Source organism: Dermochelys coriacea, chromosome 10 (genome assembly GCF_009764565.3).
Source record: "Dermochelys coriacea isolate rDerCor1 chromosome 10, rDerCor1.pri.v4, whole genome shotgun sequence".
NCBI lineage: Eukaryota > Metazoa > Chordata > Testudines > Dermochelyidae > Dermochelys > Dermochelys coriacea.
Genome location: NC_050077.1, coordinates 31,108,705 through 31,123,554, shown reverse-complemented (window position 1 = coordinate 31,123,554; position 14,850 = coordinate 31,108,705). Strand labels below are relative to the sequence as shown.

General features: G+C 52.2%; 2 protein-coding genes across 7 annotated transcripts in view; one reads left to right on the top strand and one right to left on the bottom strand.

The window, feature by feature from the left end:
- The first annotated feature begins 487 nt into the window (after positions 1-487).
- JMJD8 (jumonji domain containing 8) lies at positions 488-10,256 on the top strand. 6 transcript variants are annotated; one of them, XM_043493532.1, is made up of 9 exons: positions 488-597; positions 880-1,029; positions 3,239-3,331; positions 4,046-4,094; positions 4,725-4,821; positions 5,367-5,435; positions 5,648-5,767; positions 5,921-5,988; positions 6,628-7,721. In XM_043493532.1, the coding sequence occupies exons 2-9, from the start codon at positions 944-946 to the stop codon at positions 6,913-6,915; spliced, it is 870 nt and encodes a 289-aa protein (XP_043349467.1). In that variant the 5' UTR covers positions 488-597; positions 880-943; the 3' UTR covers positions 6,916-7,721. The 6 variants fall into 6 exon arrangements, with proteins under 6 accessions (XP_043349467.1, XP_038273976.1, XP_043349468.1 ...); XM_038418048.2 differs by lacking the exon at positions 488-597 and adding an exon at positions 602-641 and having other exon boundaries at positions 889-1,029; XM_043493533.1 differs by lacking the exon at positions 488-597 and adding an exon at positions 675-713 and having other exon boundaries at positions 889-1,029.
- A 2,058-nt stretch (positions 10,257-12,314) lies between these two features.
- Positions 12,315-14,850, bottom strand: part of STUB1 (STIP1 homology and U-box containing protein 1) — a 13,693-nt gene continuing 11,157 nt past the window's right edge. Inside the window, exon 7 of the mRNA XM_038418053.2 lies at positions 12,315-13,413. Within this exon, the coding sequence (XP_038273981.1) occupies positions 13,288-13,413 (126 nt within the window). The 3' untranslated portion in view covers positions 12,315-13,287. The remainder of the gene's footprint in view (positions 13,414-14,850) is intronic.

Below are 14,850 nucleotides of genomic sequence, written 5' to 3'. Positions count from 1 at the left end.
TAGGAGCCTATATAAGAAAAAGACCCAAAAATCAGGACTGTCCCTATTAAATCGGGACATCTGGTCACCCTAGTACTGATCGCGGCTGGCATCAGTCTGAGGAAACCTGGTGGAAAAGGCAGGAGCACAAGTACATAGGAGGGGAGGAATCAACGGGGCAGAACGCAGGCTACAGAGGTGCGAAACAGGTGGCGCTAGACCTAGGCCTGAACCATGAAATTCCCCTTGCTGAGCAGGGGTGTTTGGCCTGTGGGAGGAAGGGCTCTTGCTTCAGCCTATTTCCGGCTCTGAGACTAGCTGTGGGTTAGCGGCTGGTGACGTTTGTCAATGGCTGCTGGGTAATGTAGTCACCAGGCCACCAGTCCAATAGCAGCATGTGGCAACAGCCTCTCTTCCCCTTTCACCCCTTTGAGGGACCGCGAATGGAAGTGTCTCCTAGATGCCTGCTGGGTAATGTAGTCCGCAGGCCGCCAGCCCACGCCGCAGCACGTGGCCTTCACAGCCCCCCCCTGCCAGGCAGTGTTGAAAGGCGTCAGTCCGGGGGGGGGGGCGGAGGCTGTGACATGCCTGGAATACAGCTCCCAGAATGCAATGGAGGTGGGGGGGGGGGCTCTGGGCGGAGACTGGCGGGCATCGTGGCGGTAGGGGCTGAAGGGGTCCTGGTACGGGGGAGGCGACACATGCAGCGCGAGGGAGTTGGGGTAGAGGGTCAGGTAGGGTACAGCAGGTATTAGCCTAGATCTGGGGTGGGGGGGTAAATTCAGAGAGGGGAGGGGACGGAAAGAGCCAGAAATGAGCGAACAGCTGGATTGATTCCCCTGCTGGCATTTGGGTATATTGCAGCCTTTAACATCCTGTCCTGCACTGTTCTCTCCCTACCTTTTCCAGCCTGCTTCTCTGAGAAAATCTGACACCTCAGACAGCAGAGAGCTGCTGGGGGCAAATGGGATCGTGGTGGCAATTCCTTCTCCTCTCCATCCCATTGTCGCTGCCTGCAGACTTAGATTACCTGGAAGGAAATGGGGGCTGGTAAGTAGACAACCCATGCACACAAGTATTTTCTCAGTCTCTTTTGGGATCTAAAGCGTCAGGTCTGGTCCACGTTCCCCCAGTGGACATGCTGCCATGCAGGATGCTATGTTGACTCATGAGAGGTGGTCAGGGAAACCTCCAGTGCTAAAAGAACCAGGTTCCTGCTTATCACAACGTCAATACCTTGCCACTCTCTCCACTCTGATCTTCACTGCATTCTGCTTGTCTCCTGATAGCTGGAGAATTATATATTACCTTGAGGTTTGTATCCCAAAAGGAGGTCCTGTTAGCCTGTTGTTGACAGCTTAGCATTTTATAAGCAGACTCTTGATCACCTTTCCCCCCAGGAATGGTCTTGGCTACTATCAGGAGAACTAGCTCTGCCTAGATGGCCCAGCTAGAGGCAGAGTTGCCTAGGGAGTAGAATGAAGTACTGAGGATCGGGAAACCTGCGCTATATTCTTGGTTCTGCCACTGATTCGCACTGTAACCATGGCCAGGTCGCTTATCCTTTCTGTGCCTCAGTTTCTCGAGTCATGATAATGGCATTTCCCTGCCTCCAGGGGATTGTGAGGATCAATTCATGAATGTTTGTGAAGTAGCTGGCAGCAAGGCACTGGAGAAACTCAACGCGTTATTGAACGTATAACTCTGAGTGCTCTTGTGGAGATGCCAACGGCAGAGAGAAAGTTAGATTTAGAAATAAAAGGGGGAAATCTGGGCAGTGCTTAACAAAATAGGGAATGGTGGCATTTTGAAATGGCTTATGTGGGGAAGGATTTCTCCACATCCCCCTTATCCCTCACTCAATATGCAGCGGCACTCAAGCAGACAGAATGTTGGGAATCATTAGGAAAGGGATAGATAATAAGACAGAAGATATCATATTGCCGCTATATAAATCCATGGCATGCTCACATCTTGAATATTGGGTGCAGATGTGATTGCCCCATCTCAAAAAAGATATGTTGGAATTGGAAAAGGTACAGAAAAAAGCAACCAAAATGATTAAGGGTATGGAATGGCTTCCATATGAGGAGAGATTAATAAGACTGGGACTTTTCAGCTTGGAAAAGAGATGACTAAAGGAGGATATGAGAGAGGTCTATAAAATCATGACTGATGTGGAGAAAGTAAATAAGTGTTATTTACTCCTCATAAAACAAGAACTAGGGGTCACCAAATGAAATTAATAGGCAGCAGGTTTAAAACAAACACAAGGCATTTCTTCACACAATGCACAGTCAACCTGTGAAACTCCTTGCCAGAAGAGGTTGTGAAGGCCAAGACTATAACAGAGTTCACAGAAGAACTAGATAGGTTCATGAAGGATAGGTCCATCAATAGCTATTAGCCAGGATGGGCAGGGAATGTTTGCCAGAAGCTGGGAATGGGCAACAGGGGATGGATCACTTGATGATTACCTGTTCTGTTCATTCCCTCTGAAGCACCTGGCATTGGCCAGTGTTGGAAGACAGGATACTGGGCTAGATGGACCATTGGTCTGACCCAGTGTGGCCGTTCTTATGTTCTTATATATTAGGTGTGGCTCTTGAACTCTTTCTCCTTCTCCCCAACCATGGAACTTGGTTTAGTTTGAACAAATCTAAGATTGAAAAGGCCCATAAGAACACAATCCATCCCCGCACGTTGGCAGTATCTAATGCCCTAGACACAGCATGCATCGGGGTGGAACCGTTGCTACCTCTGCTAGCCTAGTTCTTAGCCAGTTGATTAAAGGAGCAGATGCTTGGAGGGTCAGCAACCTCCCAGGAACAGACTCAGACCAGGCATTCCCTGGGGGAGAGCAGACCTAGCCTGGGCTTGCAGCCTTGTTACTTATCACAACGGGCCAGTGGGCCAATCAGTGCCCCTCCTGTCATCTGCAAGGGGCTGACTAGAATATTTTGTTCTTCCCTTAAAGTGGCTGCCTCTATGGAGCAGTCATGGAATCAGTTCCTTGATGCTTCCTGCTGAGAAATCTGACAGATTCCCCAGGCCTCTTTCCATTGCTGTTGCAACCCTTGGCACCGACCCTGATGTTGGAGTTAGTGTCTCTGGGTTAGACGGGAAGGGAGCTGGCAGTGACCAGGTCTGATCTCCCCCTGAGTGGGTTGCTGATCCTCTGGGGATGATGTCACCTGCTGGGAAATGCTCAGGCTGGCAGTGATTGATGCCAAGGGCTCTGTCCCTTTCCCCACTCCAGGCTGACGAACAAGTACTTGGCTCTGATGGAAGAAGACCACTGCACGGTGGAGAAGAGAGATGCTTCCCTGACCTACTCCCAGTTCATAGATCAGTAGGTGTGCTACTGTCTTTGCTCTCTGGGGCTCAACCAGCCCCTTTCCTGTACCCAGCACTGCATGAAACCAGCATGGTTATTACTGGGGGAGGGAGGGGGATTCTCTGTGCTCTTCCCCTTGACATGACTCCCCAGGGTCCTGGCTGTGCACAGGTCAGTGTGGAAATCTCATGGCACCCAGAGGGGTGCTGTATACCTTGGGACCAGTTAGGAGATGGGGTTCTCTAGCAGCAGGCAACTTGCAGATCAGTGACCATTCAATAGAATCTGATCAGAGCTTTCCATCTACTGCTAGGAAGAGAAGTGACTCCCATAATGAGTGCCACAAGCCCAGCTTCTCCATTAGCCCCCTGCGGACCTGGTTGTGTGCCAGCACAGATCATGCATCTCTATGCTGCCTGCACAGCTCTTTCTCCTTGCCCCCAGAGGTCCCATAACCTACATCTGCCCTTGAGATGGTCTGTTAATGTGTCTGTCCTCAGTTTGCCCACCTACTGCAACTGAAGGTGCAAAGAATTTGAGTCTGAGCACTGAACAGCTTGGCCCATGTATCGGTACATAAATCTGTTGCAGAGGTGGTAACGGTTGGTTTTCAATACAGCTAACATTAGTACTGTTAACCAGGAGCTCTGATGGGAGTGAGTTGGTATGTAGAATGTGCCAGGTCCCAAGGGGCCAGGAAAGTGTTTAATTTCCTTCTGTGTTTTCCAGATATGCCTTTTCCAGGCCTGTTGTTATCCAGGGGATCACGGACAACTCGGTAAGTGCTACTTGCTCCCGGCTGTGATGTGCCCCTCCAGCCTGAGCCATCTCATTGGATGTAGGGAAACAGCCCCTTGGAGACTCTCCAGCCTTTCCCCAGGACCAGGCTTGGTAGCCATGTTTGCCCTCCTGGTAGCCAGGCATGTGCTCCATATCTGGCTAGGAGTAAGTTCTGCCAAAAGGGGGGATTGACAGTAGGGGACGGCGTGATTTCTATTGATACTGACACTCCCTTCTCAGTCACATGGCTGCAGGGTGATGGGAAGCTGTGAGAGAGTTGAGCTGGGGGGGTTCTGAGTGGAGACCATCAGAATAACCCAGAGAATCCATTTGGGAGCGGAGTTCCCCTCCCCACATGATGGATTCTGGAGCAGCCCCCCAGGATACATTCTTAAGCAGGAAGCTCCATCCCACGGTGGCAACTGGACCAGCCCCAGGGCATCTCTGTGTTGGTCTGTGTCCAATTGGATTTGGGAACAAGAAGGGCCGTCCTCTTTCGCTGGCAGCTCGAAAGCCAGATCTAGAGAAAGAAGGGCATGGTCTCCCCAGCCTGGTCTGGCACCCCAGGCCACGTGCCAAGCACCTCTGCCTTCCCAGGGCCCTTGTCACCTCTGCTCTGTGCTTGCAGGAATTCCAGGCGCTCTGCACGAGGAACAAGCTGCTGGCAGAGTTCGGGGACCGCCTGGTGCGACTGAGCACTGCTAACACCTACTCCTACCGTAAAGGTGCGGGGCTTGGCTCCAGGGCACATGCGCTGAGCTGCACTCTCACTGGGCTGGCTGTGTGGTGGGGAGCTGCTCCAGACAGACATGGGAGGCAAAGAGGGGACAGAAACACAGATCTGCTTGGCCTCAGCCAGTGCCTCCCTTCCTGCTGCCATGGCTGGTTGATGACAGAAGATCTTTGCCTAAGGCTCTGGATTTCATTGTCCAGGGAGCACAGTAAGCCAGCCTTGCTCCTTTTGCCTCCTCCCTCTTCCTCGGCCAAAACCCCACTCTGTGCTCTTGGGCAAGTCGCTGGCCCTCACTGTGCATTGGTTTCTCCAGCTGTGAACTGGACACATTGCACTTGGCCTAGGAGGGAGGGTTTCAGTGTTGCTCAATGGCAGGACAAGAAGGATTTCCAGGCTGCTGGGCTGTGGGCTCCGCAGGGGGAATGAGCTGGAGGAGGGTGGAGTGTGAGAGCCCTGCTGTGCCCCCTCAGCCCTGCCTGGGAAGATAGGTCACACGCCTTGGGGAAGGGCCACCGTGAACTCTCTCCTCCCTCGCAGTGGATGTACCATTCCAGGAATACGTGGAGCACCTGCTGGAGCCTCAGGACCTGGCCTCCCTGGGCAGTGGTGAGTAGAGGGCTCTTCTGTTCAGGCTCTCCCTGCACCCTCTTTAGTGCTCTGCCTCGGATTCAACCATGTGGCTGAGAAATCCAGTTCTGGATGTATTCCTAGGGGCCGCCTCCTGGCCGGGGTTGTGCTTCCCTCCCCAACCTGCATGCCCAGACAGACCAGAGCTCGTGCTCTCTGGGGTTACCGATGTCTCTTTCTCCCCTCACCAGACACACTCTATTTCTTTGGAGACAATAACTTCACAGAGTGGGGCTCCCTCTTCCAGAAATACATGCCACCTCCGTTCCGGATTCCAGGCACCAGTGGGGCCTACAGCTTTGGGATCGCCGGTCAGTACTACCCTGGGAAAAGATGATGGCAAGGGGAAGGAATGGGCTGTAGGGGAATCCTTCCCAGGCTTAAATAGACATATGTTAGCCCAGAAGCGATGGCCTAACCAGGCTTGGTCCATCTGATCCCATCTCTGGTCTGTCTGCCCGCAGGCTCCGGTTCTGGGGTTCCCTTTCATTGGCACGGCCCGGGTTACTCAGAGGTGATCTTTGGCAGAAAGGTGAGAGCTGGGTGGGGAGTGGACTGATTTACGGACCCTGGAAAAACCAGATGTTTCCCCATCCACAGCCCCGCTGTGGAGCAGAGCGCCCTCCTAGCAAAGTGGGGATTTGATCCAGGCAGCAGAGCACAGACTGTGCCTGTCCCGAGAGGACCTGTGGTCCCCTCAGCTTTGGGGTGCTGTCTGCTACAAGTGGCTGAGTCCTGAGGCTTTGGAGGAATGGGAAATTTCCCCATAATGCACCTGGCCACTTGCACACACTGAGGGCCAGCGGTGGAGGTTCCTTAGTGGCCCCTGTGGCAAAAGGGTGTGTACACACACACAACAAGACAACAGCCCATACCCCAGAGACCTTGCAATCAGGCAGTGAGGTTCCCATTCAGGTCTGACCCTTATGGGGGCATCTGGAAGAGCCCTAGCAGTTCCCCTTAGACAGGCCACCCCCGACATCCTTTCCGAGAGAGGAGGGCAGAAGGGGAACTGCTGAGCTCTGGGGGTAGGGAAGAGGGGTGCACACCTATCAGTGGGGAGGAAGGGGGAGCCCACCCTGCAGGGAAGTAGAGATTTGCAGGTCTCCAGTGAAAGGGGACCCCATGATAGGCAGAGCAGGGTGTTTGCTAAGAGCCCCTCTCTTTGCAGCGCTGGTTTCTGTATCCCCCCGAGAAAACCCCCGAGTTCCACCCCAACAAGACAACTCTATCCTGGCTGCTGGACACATACCCATTCCTGCCGTCAGAGGACCGCCCTGTGGAGTGCACCATTCACCCTGGTGAGGTCAGTCCTGCATCCCGGGGCCCAGTGAGCCAGCCAGCCCACCCCCTGCTGCTCAAGGGACTTGTGGAGTGCATCAGCTTGGAACGCCAGAGGCTTTGTGTCCAGAGAGAGAAGGGAGAGTCGCTGGTGCTGCACAAGCAGCAGGGCCCCTGACATGACAGTGTCTGGGATGGGATCTGGGAACTCCAGTGCTGAAGCCGGGCTGTCAGAGGACCAGGAATCCTAGAGCCAGGCCGCACGGTGACCAGGCATGCACACCAGCACAAGCAGCTGTAAGATTCCTGATGCTGTTGCTTTCCAGACAGAAGGCCGGCTGGACGGGAGAGGGACCATGTCCCCTGATGCTGGCATTACCATGGGGGAGGCCAGGTGGGACAGGGGAGAAAACCATGTAGAGTTACAGGCAGTGCCCAGCCAGGCCAGAAGGGGGAGCAGAGCTCAAGAGCCAGCTGGTAAATCTGCAGAGAGAAGTTTTGGATTAAAGCTCAGCAGCGAGAGGAAGAATGGGCCAGTAGATTGGGCACTAGCCCAGGATTTGGGAGATTGGGGTTTGATTTCCTGCTCTGCTCTAGGCATCCTGTGTGAACCTGGACAAGTCCTGTAGCCTCTCAGGGGGCGGGGAGAATACATTAGAGATTGCAAGGCGCTTAGATACTGCAGTGATGAGGGCCCAACAGGTACATGTCAGGGCTATCTGACGTTACACAGATAGCCAGTCTCTCTGGGCCTCAGCTGGGAAATACGGACAGCACTTCCTACCCTCTGGGACTGTGGTAGGGCTCACTTGGTCATGCTGAGGGGCTCAAATACTAGGGAGATGGGTGCCCTAAAGAAACCCTGAATGTGATATGGCCCTCTTTAGTCTCATCTGTCAGAGGATCTCAAAGCACTGTATCTATAAATACGTGTGCACACACTAAGAATTCAGCCACACGCTCTAGCTCAGGAAGGAGGTCAGTATCAGTAATTCCCTTTTACAGATAGGAAAATGAAGGCTCAGAGATGGGGGAACGTGAGCTGCCCCCATACTGGTGTGTGTGAACAAGTGACATAGGAGTGACTGGCTGCAGAGCCTGTTCATCACCCTGGCCCCCTTGTGTTTGTGCAAAGCCAAGGGGCAGTGCAGCCATTCGGCACCTTTAGCAAGCTGTTTGTAGGAGCAGAAATAGCTGTGTTCTCACCCACCCTGCCAGCTGGCTGTAGCACAGCTGTAGTCCATGGGTGACAAGAAGAGCTGTAGGCCTCAGGATGTCAATTGCCCCCCCCCCCCCGAATTGCGGTCACAGTCTACAGCTCTGGGGCAGTATTCCCTCATTAACTCTGCATAAAACTATTTCCAGCTGCCTTCATGGACATGTAGATTATCTAACACAGGATGCAGTCAGCTGTCTCACCCTCGACTAGGCCACTGAGAGCACCTCTGGCCCTTTGGGTGAGGTACAGCCGTTGTTTGGTGCCCATACAAATCTCAGTCTAAATAAAATGGGATAAAAGTCCAGCCAGAGCCCAGTGGACACAAAGGGCAGCACATCAGCTGGTGGCCAACACTGGCTCAGTGCTGACGCATTAGCAAGGCTGTGTGCCAATGAGTAAATACCCAGCTTGCAGCAGGGGGCTGTTTTCAGGACAAATCAAATGACACCCCAGAGGAACAGCAAGGAGTGGTCGCAGCCATGTGGTATCGCTAATAACCAGCCCCCAACTTACTGGAGATCCCCTCGCGCAGGGTTTCATGCTGCTGCCCAGCCCCATAGTATCACAGTACCTTCTGTGCAAGCTCTACAGTGAAGTCCCTAACAGCCCTCAGCCTCCAGGTTGTAAAGAGAGGGTGGGCCACTAGCTATCTTCCACGGAAGCCAATGGGAGTGAGATCTGGGATGATTTTGGCTTTGCCTAGCTGTAGAAGCTAGCTTACATGTGGGAGCAGGCAGCAACTTTCTGCAGCCCAGGATCTGATGATCCTTCTCACAGGGCAGGGCTGAGGCCTGCAGTAGCAGTATCCAGGCAGCCCTAGGTGCAGCTTGAATGCCACTCCCAGCAGGGATTGTCAGAAAGGAGAGACCCTGCAATGGTGGGAGGCGGGTAAAGTGCACAAGCCAGCTGGTGAATGAATAGGGAGATTGGGCTCCTGATTAAGGCCCAGCATCTGCTCAGAGAAATGACACACTGAGCCCTGCCTTTGCTTTAACTATGACCCTCTAGTTCTGAGCACTAAACAGAGCATGTGGCCTTTGCCTAGAACATACACAGAGGCTAAACCACAATGCCTGGGGGAGCTGAAGTCCACATAGACACACAGCACAGCTCCCTCTGCCTCAGCCTGTCACTGTCCCACCCTTACTCCTCTCCCACAAATTAGCTATGGAGGGGACAAGCCTATTCAAAGGCATTACAATGTAGGCAAGTGGCCAGTCAGCCTTGGAGAAGCTCTCACTGGAAGCTCAGGTCACAATTGACAGCCCAGGCTGCCCGCTGATTTCAACAAATAGAGCCCACACAAGAGGGCAGGTGTATCAAGGTTGCATGGCCAGTGAAGGCCCAGACAAGCAGCGCCCCTTCCCCTGCTTCTGTCTCCTCTGCAGGTCCTGTATTTTCCTGATCGCTGGTGGCACGCCACTCTCAATTTGGACACGAGTGTCTTCATCTCCACCTTCCTGGGGTAGAAGCTCAGGGCTTTGCCTGCCTGCCATTCCTGGTGGTTCCTCAGGAGTTGAATTGTTCACTTCCCTCCCACCCAAAGCCCTGGGATTCTGCTGGTGAATTGTAGCCAGCTCTCTCTCCTCTCTAACCCTGCACGCAGAGCTGGACTCTGGCAGTGGGGTTGATACAGCTCTAATCCATCTAGGATTTATACTGGTCTATGTGAGCACCCCCACCATTCTGTGACTCAGCAGCTGCTGAGGTTGGGTTGGAGGAGAGAACCTGTCCCTCCTTTCTCCCATGCAGGGTGGGAGCTCTGGGCAGCTGGTGGCAGTTCCTACTGTACTTACAACTTTGTGCTTTCTGTTCCTCAGCTCCATGGGCAGAGCTCCTCCTCTTGCCTGCCTGCTCACCCCACCCCCTTCCTTCACATCCTCTTTGTGTTTCTAACATCTGAGGAACAGAGTCCATGGCAGAAGGCAGCTTCTGGCTCAGCCCTGGTCTCTAGGCTCTTCTGTAAATGGACCATTGGTCAGTAGCACAGAACCAGCCGCTCTAGAGCTAAACCTCCAGGCATGGGGCTTAATCTAGCCTCAGATGCCTTTGCGTCCACCCTTGGTGACCCTCGCCCAGCATCTCTGCCGAGAGCTCATTTCCTGGTGCTCATTCATGGGTGCAGGGGAAAACTAAAGGACCAGTTTCTGTTACCCAGGAATCCCCTGTGGCTTGGGGTGGTTGGGCTGGCTTTCACTTGAATGTTAATGTACAAGCAGGGAAGGATACTTGAAATAAGAATTTAGGTTATTTATTGGGATTTCCCTATTTCAAGTGTGGATTAAAATATAACTGCCTTATCTCTGCACTTGTCATGACTGCCTTAGCACTGAATCCTACCACACCATAGCCAGCCTCTGACAAAAGCAGCTGCTACTTTTCCTCTCATTTACTCTTGGCCCCCAGGGATTGTGGCAAATTCATCCCTGCTCTGACATGAGCAGGATTATTCCAGGACTGAATCTGGCATGGGGTTGTTTTCACACATGCGACCCCCCTGCTGCAGAGCTTTTAGTGCTTTTCAGCCAGCACCTCACACACAGAATCTGACTACACTGCAACTGGGAGGTGCGAGTGCTGCATATGTAGACAGAAGCTAGCTTTGGTCTAGCTAGAGCAAAGCAATCTTAAGTAACAACAGTAGTGAAGCCACACCCACCCTGAACCTCCAATACCTAATCAAGCAGCCATTGCCGATGCTGCCACCATCATTCCTCAAGCTAGATCAAATCTAGCTCAGCTATGTATACACATGGTGCAATCACCGCTCCTGACAGCGGTGCACAGACCCAAATAGCCTTATCCTGGTTCTGCAGGTGGGGAAACAGAGGCAGGGAGTTACAGATCCAGGGCAACACTAGAAATAGATTCCTGCCTCCCAGTAATGCACCCTTAGAATAGGTCTTCTTGGGCTAGTCTATACTAAAGGACAATTCTGTGAAGGATTCACCTTGTTCACCGATGCTAGCTAGGGTGTTGATCGACAGCCCCAGACAGGTCTGCATGGCATTTGGCTCCATCAGCCAGTACGTAGGTCACAAGTGCAGTTGTCACCTTGCAGGCAAGGCCTGGCCCTGCCCAGCAGTTCTGAAATGGCACGAGGCCCTGTCCGACTGACTCTGGAAGCAGTCAAGACTGAACACTGGGACCTTGAAAACAAATCTGAACAATCTCCACGCTGGGCAAAGCACCTGTTTCCCTTCCTCTCTCAGTAATTGCTCTTGAGTTTGGTGAGGAGTTAGCCAAGAGAGGATGGCAAGAAAGATTAATTGGTTCCTAAAGTGCTACCGTCTGCTGAGACGTTGTTATATTCAAGTATCTTGCTATGTATATCCTCCCCCCTCAACAAAAGCGCTAATATGTGTGCCAGTGGCTAAGTGAGCAGGAGACTTAGACCCCAGTCTTCATAAAGGCCAGTTTCCTTTCCCTCCCCCAGCTCCAGCTCCCTATAAATATCCTGGCAAATTCCTGACTAGGTGGGCTAATGAGTTCAGCTAGAGATTCCTCCAATTGGCAGCAACACTGCTCCACCAGTTCCTCCTTCCTTGTGGGGAGGGACAGAGCCTACACCTTGACCGCGTTCTCCAGTCCTGGGACGCACAAGAAGCTACAAGCATTTCTTCTCTTACAATATGCAATGACCCATCCAAGAAACAGGTTTTGCTTTGTATCAGTCTGAAAGCCCCTTCCTGGCCTTGACATTGCACAACAGAGCAAAGATATTGATGCTAGCAGCTTTGCCCCCTCACAGCTCCAATAGTCTGAGACGCTTTGCACCCACAGAAATGGGAGGAAACGCCCCACAAAACATCAACAGAGTAATTGCATCATGCACCAGAGGGTTTCTCCAAACCCTGAACTTCTCCAGAATATAAATCAGTGTTCTCCCGAGGAAAAACCTGATCTGAAGGGGACAGAACTTCAAGCGGCAACAGAACAGGTTTAGAAATCAACAAAGCAAAAACAACTAGAGAGCGCTCCCTGTTAGAGAACAGCCCTGCCCATGTGATGCAATTGATGCAACATGGCATGATAACACACAACAAAAAGAACACTTAGATTCCCCATGTGCAGACATTCACATGCTGCCTTGCATGTGAAAATTGCAGCTACCCTCATCTTTAACATGGAGGTACAGCCTCTGGAGACTACAGGCCCAGCATGCCATGCTGCATCTTAATGCAAGCGGCCTACCTGCACTCCTTACTAAGAGAAATGTAGAGATGTCATCTTCTGTGCAAGTGCTATTCACATGCCCCTCCACTTCTGCTCACGTGTGCCACTGGGGGCTCCCTCTGCCCAGCCTCCACCAGCCTTTTCAAAGGAAAGATCCCTGCAATCATGAAACATTCAGACTATTTAACACTTATTGCTGAAATATTTATTAACGCTGGCAAACTTCTGGAGAGCGCACTCATGAAGTCAGGCAGTCTGCAGGCCAATCAGACATCAAGACTTTCAACAACCGAAACGCTTTAGGCAGACTTTTTTTTTTTTTTTAAAGGGTTTAATTAAAACAAATATGAACTTTGATCCAAGTGGTTAGCAGGGAACTACCGCCCCTGGGGCTGGAGAGTGGTCTCCCATGGGTCACGGCTTCCATCCTACAGGACAGTGGTTTCCCAGTACAATCTCACACACCAGTCAACATCTGTATAATATATATTTCATTTCCCTCCCCCAGCAATTGGCTATTTACAGGAAAACATGAAGAGAACTACACTGGACAGACAGGAGACACAGGAAGAAAGAAAAAACTATGTACAGAGGGAGGGAGTGGGGAATGCAGTTCAGCATGGAGAGCTCCTCACTGAAGGGACGGCTCCCACATCTCGCCAGGAGCAGGGCTTGTGCTGTGGGGAAAGGGAGTCAGCAGATGTTTTTGTGGAGGAAGGTCTGAGGTGGGGTATGAAAAGCAGTGATGCTGGCTAGTACAGAGTAAAACCGCTCTTCCAAAAGTGCTTCTGTGGGTTGCCTCCAGTGCTGGGTCCTCGACAGGCGCTTCCTCTCTGCCTGCCTAAGGCAAGCTTGCTTCTGTCTATCATGTTGAGAAGTTACCAGACGCCCAGGTGAGCAAGGAGATGGAAGAACCCTTCGTGGCCCTGTTCAGTCAGTCTGGCCCAGCTGTGGTTTCTGGGAGATGAGATGATAATGCTCTCTAGTCCAGCACTGCCAATGGATCTCTGGGCATCCAAGAGGAGAGAGAGACTGAAAGCGAGTAAGGCATGGTGCCAGCCCAGCATGCTCAGAGAGCAGTCCATAGCAGAGTGTGTCTGTGCTGCCACAGCTGGGGCTGCGGTGAGGATTCAGAGAACTGTGGCCGCTCAGCCATCAGTACTCTTCTACCCAGCCATTTTCTGATATGAATGCGTCTATCACCTCCTTCATAGCAAGGTTTGGGATCAGCTGGTCTTGGGTCAAAGGACTTCGGGTCACAGGATCAAAGTGACCAACACGCTGAAAGGGAAGAGAGACCATAAGGAGGATGGAAATAGAGCACAAACCTGAGTAACCAGCCCCTTACCCTGTTGCTGCATCTGCATCCCCTAGACCTGCCAGAGACCTCCAGCCACTCAGTCAGTCTCAGTTCCCCAGGTGTAGCTAGCCCCATGTGCCCCCTTGCTACCTGAGGGATGCTCCCCACAGACAGGATGCCACAACTGGACAATTTAATCTACATTAGAGACAGGAAGGGAAGAGACAAGACTCTTCTTACTTCAGTGTGTTACTTACCCTAGCAGAAACATCTTTTCAGTCATAACTACAGCTGTGGGGGTTTCAGAAAAAGAACCACCACCCCACAACTGGGAGCGGGCTGGCAATCCGATGGCACGGAGCACACGCAAAGGAGAGAGCTGAGATGTAACTTAGCTTAGCAATTTAATATTGCTCTGGGTGCACAGACCATCTTTATATTGGCCACTGCCTGAAGACAGGACACCGAGCTAGATGGACCTTTGGTATGACCAGCATGGCCATTCTTATGTTATAAATAGATCCAGTGACTAGTATTCAGGGCCCCCATCTAAACACAAGACTCCTCCAAATTCCTCCAAAACTAAAGCCCTCTCACCACGTCCCCCCCCCCCCCAAAAGCCTGAGAGAACAGAGCTTTACAGCAAGCCCGGGAGGCCAAACTGGCTCAGTCAGGGCTGGAAAACCGTGGCCGTGAGGTGAGATCTAAAGTGGATGTAGCTTCGCTGACAGTGCCCAGCCAGCAGCCCTGCAATTAAAGCAGGGGCCTGGCAGCTCGAACACTTCAGACATTCTCCACTGCCCTGGCACCATGCAAGGGAATGGCAGGGTGAGGTCACTGGGACTCAACCCATGCAAAACTTCACAGGATGAAGCATTCAGTTTCGTAAGTGTGGCTCCTCTCACTGATGCCCCCTCCTCTAAACAAAGATGAGCTAGGGGACAGAATGGAGCTCAAGCTTTAAAACAAGATACTTCAGTATTTAATATTTGGGTGGTCTCTGAAACCCCACTGCTTTTTCTGCAGGCCCCACCGCTATCCCCAGGTAGATTTCTACATTGTTACCAGGGGCTGGGGCCCACTAACACACCACAGTGCTTGCAAGGGCTGCAGCTGCTCTAGGATGCGGGAGGAAGGAAACAGCACAGGGAAGCACCTGACCACTGAGAGTTTAGTCTGTGTCGCTGTTCCCCAGTACAGTCAGTTTCCAATCTTTGGGTGGGTTTTTTACCCCCCCCAAGGGGGGTGCAAACTTACACAATTAGCCAGGGGACCTCGGGTGCAGGTGCAGCATCTGGAACTACATTAACTCATGTTTGGAGACTGATTTGATTTTAAGTTGCCATCTCCTAAAAATTGCCCTGGGTTTCTCTCCCTCACATGTGCACCCACACTCTTCCTTTCCTCCTGTCCTCCCA